Source organism: Silene latifolia, chromosome X (genome assembly GCF_048544455.1).
Source record: "Silene latifolia isolate original U9 population chromosome X, ASM4854445v1, whole genome shotgun sequence".
NCBI lineage: Eukaryota > Viridiplantae > Streptophyta > Magnoliopsida > Caryophyllales > Caryophyllaceae > Silene > Silene latifolia.
Genome location: NC_133537.1, coordinates 332642494 through 332652561, shown reverse-complemented (window position 1 = coordinate 332652561; position 10068 = coordinate 332642494). Strand labels below are relative to the sequence as shown.

The 10068-nt window shown below is 34.3% G+C and overlaps 1 protein-coding gene across 1 annotated transcript; it reads right to left on the bottom strand.

Moving 5' to 3' along the window:
• Positions 1–1848: 1848 nt before the first annotated feature.
• On the bottom strand, positions 1849–6503 carry LOC141620881 (uncharacterized). Its single transcript, XM_074437636.1, has 3 exons — positions 5237–6503; positions 3073–4980; positions 1849–2834 (listed from the first exon to the last, which is right to left on the bottom strand). The coding sequence occupies exons 1-3, from the start codon at positions 6501–6503 to the stop codon at positions 1849–1851; spliced, it is 4161 nt and encodes a 1386-aa protein (XP_074293737.1).
• Between the last annotated feature and the right edge of the window lie 3565 nt (positions 6504–10068).

Here is a 10068-nt window from a genome sequence, read left to right as displayed (position 1 = left end):
TTTAAAAAAAATTAAATCACCATAATAATTATAATTATACTACTGAATCTTTTAAAAACTATAGATTTGAAGGTTTTCGAAAAAAATATTGATAAATCTTTAAAATGAAAAAAATACGAGTAACAATTAATGTAGAAGTGGAGATTTTTGGAGAAAAAAAGCAAAAAAAAAAAAAAATATTTACGAATAATTCTCTAAAAGAAACATAAAAAAACACTTTAATGAATATACTAAAATATCAGAAATAAGAAATAGTCAAATAAGAAACATATTAGATCTGAAAAAATCTTGGAAAAAACATATTTACAAAATTTTAAAAATCGAAAAAAATATGTACTTTGAAATGGACCAAGCGAATAAAAGAACCCAGAGTATAATTTTTGGATCATACTTACATGAATTTCTTCTACTTATACTCTTCAATTAACTCCAATATTGACATTAAATTTATTAAATTCGAATCTAAAAGGCATTAAAGATTAAAGAATATGTATATTGATGTAAATTATCGATAGGCGGAAAATTAGAGGAAAATTTATCTTTATTTTTTCTGTTAGGGTGGAGACCCGATAGAGATCGGAATAAGAGGTGAAAAGTGTGAAGGTGATACTTGAGAATGGGTAGGACCACAAAAAAAGAGAAAGATGATGATGAACAAAGATTGGTTTAAATAAGCTTAAAAATATAAGAGGTGACTGATGAGGAGTGCGGCGGAACTTTAAGATAGGGGTAGAGAGCCACATGAAATGGGACGAGGGGGTAAAATGATTGAGGAGGTCGCTGGGTATGGTTAATTACTTAAAACATATTTTTGGTTATGTATAATTTGTTTAGCTTTTAAGTTTTGGTAGATTTATCCGTTTATATGTCAAAATCAGAATTTATAGGTAGGTAATACGAACTTACGGAGTACGTAGTAATGAATAATAGAGCGTACGATAGTAGTGAATAATATGGGATATGTTAGTTTTTGTGAAGCGGTTTTGCCGATAAGACGATTTTATTGTCTAAAAATACAAATTATTTATTAGCATTAAATAAAAAGTTTTCTAATAAAAATAGACCGTTTTACAGTATGATGTCATACTATTCTATAATTTGTGTAGGGGGCATATTTGTCATTTTGTGAAAAGTCATTTACCTGATATGGAAATAGATAACGAATGAATAATATAATTAAAATATAAACAGATAACAAATGATTCGGCCGGAGGGAATAAAAGTTTTGAACTCATATTTTAGTCATATTTGCATTTAAAGAACTGAAAATGTCGGCCCAATTACAATTTAGGCACATTAGGATTGTTGATCTAAATATTATAGGAGTATAATTTATAGGTGTACATTTATTTTAACATGTCGAGATAATATATAGCTATTTTCACTTCTGTCGGCCCTCCATATAAGATTTTTCTTTGTTCTTTATATCAGTTTAAATGTATTAAAATCATTATTCACTAGATACTTTTAACCAATTTAATTGATCATGAATTTAAAATTCATTTAAAAACATATACTTATATTTTGCTTTTATCTTTACCGCTGGCAAAAAAAATTATATTTTGGTTGAATATATTCTCATCGCTGTTTGTTTTGCGATGGCAATAAACAAAGTCAAGGATAATCATACTCATTTAAGTGCTTATTACAATGATAAATTGATAACGCATGTTATTAATTACGACCCGTGCATTTTCTGCACGGGTTTAAAACTAGTTTTGTCAGAAGTTTTTTTTTTTTTTTTTTTTTTTTTTTTTTTGGTGAAATGTAAGAATTTCATTAAGCACAAACTTAGGTTATACAACCTAACAGTTTTACAAACTAATCCAATTTGATAGAGACAAGCCTCTATTTACATACATCAATACTTTCTAACCATTGCCTATCATGAATATCCAAGTGATTCTGGAAAGTACAAACTCTCATTTTAGTAACATTCCTAGCCATCCTAACTAACTCTGCAGGCCTGACTAGGGAATGCTCCACCCTTACTCTATTCCTCTGCAACCAGATGAAGTAGAAGCAAGCCATGAAAGCACAAAGTAAAACTCTTCTTCTATGCTTAGACCATTTCTGCTGCCATATCCATCTAAGAATGTCAGTAGATGGAAGGGTAACATGACACAACTGAGCCATTTCAACCAAAATAGTTCTACTATACAGGCACTGCTGAAATAAATGTACATGAGTCTCAGCAGCAGTCCCACATAGCAAGCAATCAGCATCTGGAACAATACCCAAATCAAACAGCTTCATCTTAACCTGCAAAGCCTCTCTGGCAATAAGCCAACAAATGAATTTATGCTTGGGAATTGCCATCTTGTTCCACACAATACTATGCCAATCAACAGGATGATATTTCACCCTCAGCATCTCATAACCACTTCTCACAGTATAACCTTTATTATCCAATAACCAGTGACCTTGACTGTAACCAGAACTGAGTTTCTCATGAACTCTGCACACTGATCTCCATCCCCAGCTGATATCACCACTGGGTACATACTCAGTCCAGCTCCTGCCTTTTAAATAAATCTGGCTGATCCATTTCACCCAAAGCTTATCAGGATTAAAATAAATCCACCACACTAGCTTACCCATAGCAGCCACATTCCACACGAAACTATCCCTTATCCCCAGACCACCCTCCTTTTTAGGTGAACAAATCTTGGCCCAACTGACAGGGGGTACTCTCAGGTGATCAACACTGCCATCCCACAAATAATTGCGACAGATGGAGTTCAATCTATGCAATACTCCCTTAGGAATGACAAAGATGTTCATCCAGTAAGAATATAGAGAGGATAATACTGAATTAACAAGTACTAGCCTCCCTGAATAGGACAAGTGTCTGGAACCAAAACTTACAATTCTTGCAGTAATTTTCTCAACTAAAATTTGACCTTGAGCTTTGGTTAACCTACCAGCTGTAATAGGCACTCCAAGATACTTAAATGGGAGTTGCCCTTCCTGAATTCCAGTGGCAAGCAAGATTTCCTCCTTAACCCCCCCCCCCCCCCCAAAAAACTCCATTGAAATAAGCATTGGTTTTGGAAGGGCTCATATGTAAACCAGATGCCCTAGAAAAGGTAGCAAAAGCTCTAAGGATCACCATTATAGAGCCCACATCACCCTTACTGAATAATAGTAAGTCATCTGCAAACATCAAGTGTGACAATTTGAGTTTGCCACACATAGGGTGATATTTAAATCCCATATTTTCTGTAACATAAACCAGAATCCTGCTCAAGTACTCCATAGAAATAGTAAACAAGAGAGGGGACAAAGGATCCCCTTGTCTTAACCCTTTCTTGCCATTAAAAAATCCAAACACATCTCCATTCAGCACCAAAGAGTAACTTGCAGTCCTAACACATTCCATGATCAAGGATATAAAATGAGTAGGGAGCTCCAAAGAAACCAGCATCTCTTCTAAAAAATCCCAGCTGACTGAATCATATGCCTTCATCAGATCAACCTTCATAAGGAACCTAGGGGAGACTGATTTCCTGTTGTAAAGCCTGACTATATCCTGGCAAATAAGAATATTTTCCACAATGCTCCTTCCCTTAATGAAACCACCTTGACTATCACTGATCAAATCAGGCAGCACCCCAGAAAGTCTTGTACACAAAAGCTTAGATATACACTTGTAAACAACATTGCAACAGGAAATTGGACGAAACTGAGTAACATTCTGAGGCATTGCACACTTAGGTATTAGAGAAATGAGGGTATGATTTAATTGCTTAAGTAATTTACCAGTTTGAAAAAAATCCTTAATAGCAAGACACACATCATCCCCCACAACATCCCATGCATCTTTGAAGAAGGCACTAGAATAACCATCTGGCCCTGTTGCCTTATGGTTAGGAATAGAAAACATTGCCTTCTTAATTTCATCATTAGTGACAGGGGTCAACAACATTTGTTTATGAGCATCAGTACACACCTGCCCCATCTTAACCACTCTCTGACTAATATTCAGGACATCCTCAGAGGTACCCAGTAAGTTAATATAAAACTTTAAAAAAGCTTCCTGAATTTGCTGAGGATCTTCACACTTTACCCCCTGAGTATCCTCAATTTTGATAACCTTATTCCTGATCTGCCTCCCCTTAATAACACTATGAAAGTACTTGGTATTGTCATCACCTTTATCAACCCAGATAGCTTTAGATTTTTGCATCAGGAACTCAGAACAGGCAGACTCCAAGAATCTTACAGTACTATTAGCTTCCATCTCTTGAGTAATAAGTGCAGCATTAGACGGATCATTCCTGAGTTTTACTTGAATAAACTCAAGGTTCATTTTTGCCCTAGTAGTATTGTTAACAATATCATCAAAATTATCCTTGTTAAGCTTCTTCAGAGGCCATTTTAAGGATTTTAACTTCTTAACCAGTTGAAACATCAAAGTACCATTCCAACTAGTACCCCACACTTGGCTCACACACTCCTTAAAATCCTCAGCTTTACTCCACATGTTATAATACTTGAAACTTCTCCTTGGTTTAAAAGTATTACTATGCTCTTGAATCACACAGGGGGTGTGATCAAAAACACCTTCAGTATAGAAATGGGCATAAGAACTATCATTACTCCTAATCCAAGCTTCATTCACCAACACTCTATCCAATCTACTAAAAACTCTAGAGGAAGGCTCCTGTTTATTAGACCATGTATACAAGGAACCAATGGCAGAACAATCAGTCACCCCACACTCAACAACACACTGGTGGAAATCATCCATTTCCTCATAAGTAGAATTACCTCCTAACCTCTCAGAAGGAACCAGGACAGTATTGAAGTCACCACAAATAACCCAAGGTCCCTTAACATCTTTACTATAAAGACATAATCTAGACCACAAAGATTTCCTTTCATTCACATCATTAAAGGCATACACCATAGTACACTTAAACTGAAACCCAGTGCCCAAATCCTTAACATCCATATGAATAGCTTGTGCAGTGTAATCTAAGAAATTAACAGAAAACATAGAAGGTTACCACAGAACCCATACTCTACCCCCTTTGTGATAAGAAGTATTAGTAGAGACACACCAATTTGCACAAATATTATTACGCACACTATTTAGAGACAAAGGTTTCACCTTCGTCTCAAGGAGACCAAATAACCCAATTTGATGATGGTGTAAGAACCATTTAATAGTATTCTGCTTGATTGGGCTATTTAATCCCCTAATATTCCAAAATCCAAAATTATACATTACCCCCAGAGGGAGGTAATGCACTACCATTTACATCAACCACACCAATTCCAACTGGATGAACAGGAGTGTTAAGGGACTCAAGGAATGTGTCCTTACCAAATTTGATAGAACTATACCCTTTATCCATCAACTCCTGTCTACTAAATCTAATAATTTTCTTTGCAGGGGTTTGAGCCATATGATATTTCCCATTCCTCCCCCACGTCACCTGGAACTGATTAGGCTTCTCAAAAGGAGTAACTAATCCTGGCTCCTCAGCGGCAGGCACTGGATCAACAAGCTCAACTTGTGGTCGAGCTTTAGGTCTCCACTGCTTAACTACCTCCTTTGGAGCCTTAGGTTTAGGAGCCTGTGGCGGTTTAGTTTTCCTGCAACTTGCAGAAGCATGACCAACTCCTTTACACAACGTACAAAGGATTGGTTTCCATTCAGAAACAACCTTAACAACAACCACATGACCATCTTCATCCAGAAACTTAATCTTATCAGGGATTGCCTTGCCAAAAGGAACTTCCACCATAACTCGGGCAAATCCAAGTCTAGTCTTATCCTTAGTAGCCACATCACTTTGAATATATTTCCCTAATAGACCTGCAATTCTGGGAAGACACTTCCCCCAAAATTTCAGAGGAAGTTGTTCCAGTCTTACCCAAACTGGTACCTCCTTCACATCCTCCTTCACCAAGTCAACATCAGGACTCCAAGGACGCACAATAAAAGGTTTATTGTCGAACAAGAAGTGCCCTTGTTGCAAGACACGATCTTTGGCAGCATTAGTGGTAAATCTTACCAGAAAAACTCCATTTGGAAGAAATGATACCTTATCAATTGGAAGGTGAGCCCAGATTCTCCTGATAAAGCCATCTACTACTTCTACTGGCGGGTTCGCACCCAGTATGAAGCAATATACCGAATTTTGCCAGAACTCAATCTCCTCCTTGACATCCTCTGAAGAGAACCGTAACAGAGCATCAGGTTCCTCCTCAATCACTTCAAGCTGGTTCTTCCCTTTTCTCCTACGCTGAACCACCCACTGCTGTTCATCAGGTAGTGGTGAATCCAGGTCATAAGGTTGAACCCCAACAATAGAATTCACGCTTTTTGTTTTCTGAACATCCTCCTCCGACGGACCCCGAACCAACACAGGAACAGAGGAATCATCAGAAGACGGTACAACCGAAGAAGTACCCGATTTAGCACTGTTTATTTTAGAATTACTAGAGATCAGAGGGGGAAATTGTTCAACATTCGAACAATCAAGAGACATGTTTAGAAATTTTAGGGTTTAAGATATTTTTAGGGATTTTTTAGGGTTTATGAATTTTAGAGCATTTTCTCTCTCTATCTCTTCATTTTGGCTTCGTTTTGTCAGAAGTTGTGACAATGGTTTATCGTGGTTTATAATATAGGTTTGTATTGATGTTTTCTTTGTTAATACTAGGATGCTTGCTATGTAAGTTTTTAGTCAGCATTTATATATGAAATATAACTTAGGTTTATATTAAAGTTTTTTATTTGGTATTACGATGCTAGGTTTATAAATTTAGAATACTTATGGTATTTATAAGAGCATAATGTTTAAATTTTGATCTCTTCTTTATTTTTTTTATTTTTTATTTTTTATCATAGTGTTCTTTTGTATGACTAATGTACTCCGTAAGTCATTTAGAAGGTTTCAGGCCTTTCATTTACACTTTTATTTATATCAATCATTTACATAAGCCCATGTAATTAAATTTGTGAAATTATAAAACAAGTTCGACGTTGCGAAAGATGAAGTGCATGGATTTTATTATATCCTAAGATCAAAGTAGTCCAATTACGCTTAAGTTGTCTATTGTTTTCTAGAGACATTTTAACGGTTCAATCTTCGCTCAATAGAATAGAACAAAAGTCCAAATCAGACTCGTGCATTCCACGAGTAACAAAATTAGTTTGTAGTATTAAACACAATCATTAAAACTTGACTTTTCAATTTAAAAGTAAACTAGTTTTGTGACACGTGAAATTCACAGGTTTTTATTTGAATTGTTTCTTATTTCATGATTTTATGTCAAATTTCGTAGTTAGAGAATGATATACGTCGTACTTATTTGTTTATACACACTGGACGTAATGTTTGAGATTAAGGTTTAGGTGAGGTTCATTTTCCCAAATTTCTAGTTCAAAAAGGGGTTGAGTCATTCAAAAACAAAATCATTATGTTATTCACTCTAGAATGTTTTAAAATTGGATGGCGATAGGGCGCCACCCGGTGGTACCGAATCTCGGCGCCACCATAATTAAAGAAAAACAAAAAACAAAAATAAAATGTAAGTTTTCGTTTTTGCGCCAAAATTTGAAGGGTAAATATGTAATTTTATATCTATTTAATATCTATTCAATTAAAATAAACTCTAACTAAATTAAATTTTATCTATATTATTTTACACCAAAATAGTTTACCTAATACTTTAGACTAAATGATCTTCATCATAATTTGATTCCTTCATCATTTATTGTGTTCTTCATCTACTTAATTTTTCATCTATAGAGTTTGTTCTTCATCGACAAGGGAGCGAAAGAGAGAATACAATATGATACATCAGTATAAATTCTGGAAGTATGATATACTCGTATAATAAATATGCATCATTTTCTTCGTCAAATACATAAATTCTGAAATTATAATATACGTACTAATTTTCAATTTGAAAAGTCTGGAACGCGGGTATATTTTTACCGACCACTTAACCATGAATCAAGTACATATATGCAATTATGCATCACTAACTTTGTCAAATACATGTTCAAAGTTCAAACAGACGGTGTATACATAGGAAGCATAATAGCATATCTTGGTGACTTGGTTGTTGTAACACTCTTCCTAAAAAAGTTGCAAAACTCGAGGAACATTTTACTGATTTTTTTTTTTTTTACTATTAATTATAATTAGTTATGCATTTTTAAATTCCAAAACTACCCTTTTTCACTAATTATTTTAAAATTCAAATTTTAGAGGAGAGAAATGAAAATAGCTACATAATTTACCATAGTATCCCCGATGACGCCCAATTTAAGTGTCACCCGGTGGCGCCATCTCATTTTCCTTTAAAATTTTAGTTGTGTTTGTGTTGGGTCTCTCACCGAGTTATTGCTTGTTTTACGAACTCTTAACATTAAATTACGATATAAAGGCAAGCAATAGTATACACTATTATACATTTATACCACTTTTGTAACTACAGACTTATTTATTGTTGGATAAAGATGCTCTTATAAGATTTTTTGTGGGCCTACTTTTTATCACCGCAACAAACTAAGAACCACAAATTAATCAAGTAATTGAAATAAATCAAGATTGCTAGCCAAAAAAAATATGTAACTCACATGGTACAAAATCCTTCTTGTTATTAAACCTGCCTATGAAATAATAGAATTTAAATACTCCCTCTCAGTCACTATAATGTTCTCTCTTTCCCCTTTTCTATTTTTAGAAACTTTTACTCTTATTTTATTCATTTCTCTCTCCTATCACCAAACCTCACACAACTCTTTTACTCCTATTTTATTACTTTCCTTTATGTTTTGGCCCCACAATTCTTTATTTAACTACTAATAATTCATCCCTCTCTCCTACCACCAACCCCACACAACTCTTTTACTAATATTTTAATACTTTTCCTTAAGTATCGTGCCCATATCAAAGGGGAACATTATAACGACTGGGAGGGAGTAGCAAACATCAGTAAAATATCCTTCATGGAGTCAAATCAGCCAAAAAGCATATGAAATCCAATTGAAGACAACTATATTTCAGCAACTATAATAGTAGGACTAAATCAATAGAAAATAAAGAAATAAAATTTACAACAAAAGGCAAGATAAAATAGAGGGGAGATGACTTATAAAGAAGAAGAAAATTCATCAAATGATAGTCATCTTATATGAAGAATAAAAGATAAAAACTCATTTAATTATTATCAGTGGTACAAGACCGGTCAACTTCAATTGAGATTATTCATATCTCCATAAGTAAGCATTAACCTTCAATTAAATGGATTTAAGAAGATCAAACAACACAAGGTTATCAATTCAATGAATATAATCATTATCAAAACTTGCATGGTAATTTAATAGAGTTGCTCATGAGCTTGCTCGATTTACGCCATGGCAACTTGGTAGGAGGGTTTGGTCACATAATATTCCTATGTATAATGGTGACATTGCTGCTTCTGATTTAATAGTTAATATCTAATTCCTATATGAGGTTTACTTCAAAAAATAAATTGCATGGTACTTCCTCCGTTTTTATATGATGTACTCATTTGTTGAATATATGAGTTGAGTATATTAATAAAATGGGAACATCATATGAGAATAAAGGAAGTAATTAACTTATGTTTAACTTTAACTTTTAGTAGTAGTAGTAATAATAATAATGGTTTCCTTCCCTTCTCTTCTCTTCGCTTGGGGAGCTGGGTTCAGATGATGTTGCCGGATGCGGGGGCTCGGGTGGCCGCTTATATTTTTACTCGACTTAGCTTTGCTATTGCCAAAAGTGTGGGAGCCCAGATTGTCTCTCGGTTCCCACCAATTTCATGTAAACTTTTATTTTTCTTTTAATGAAAGCTGCGCGCATCCTTCTAAAAAAAAAAAAAAAATAATAATAATAATAATAATAATAACGGTTTTTCAATCCTATGCCTACTAGACATAGGATAAGAAACCCAAAAAGGAAATAATTAATGATGTTTTTCTTGTAAAGTGATAAGATATTGCAATTTTCCATAAAAACATCATTAATTCTTTCCCTTTTAGTTTTCTGGGCATAGGATAGAAAAAACCTAATA

Bases quoted from the DNA above. Each gene is read 5' to 3' on its own strand.
- LOC141620881 (XM_074437636.1), bottom strand. From the start codon at position 6,503: ATGTCTCTTGATTGTTCGAATGTTGAACAATTTCCCCCTCTGATCTCT. The intron at 4,981-5,236 runs GTAATGTATAAT...TTAATTTCTTAG, and splicing joins TGCATTACCTCCCTCTGGGG to ATTACACTGCACAAGCTATT. The intron at 2,835-3,072 runs GTTTACATATGA...TGTCCTATTCAG, and splicing joins TACCTTTTCTAGGGCATCTG to GGAGGCTAGTACTTGTTAAT.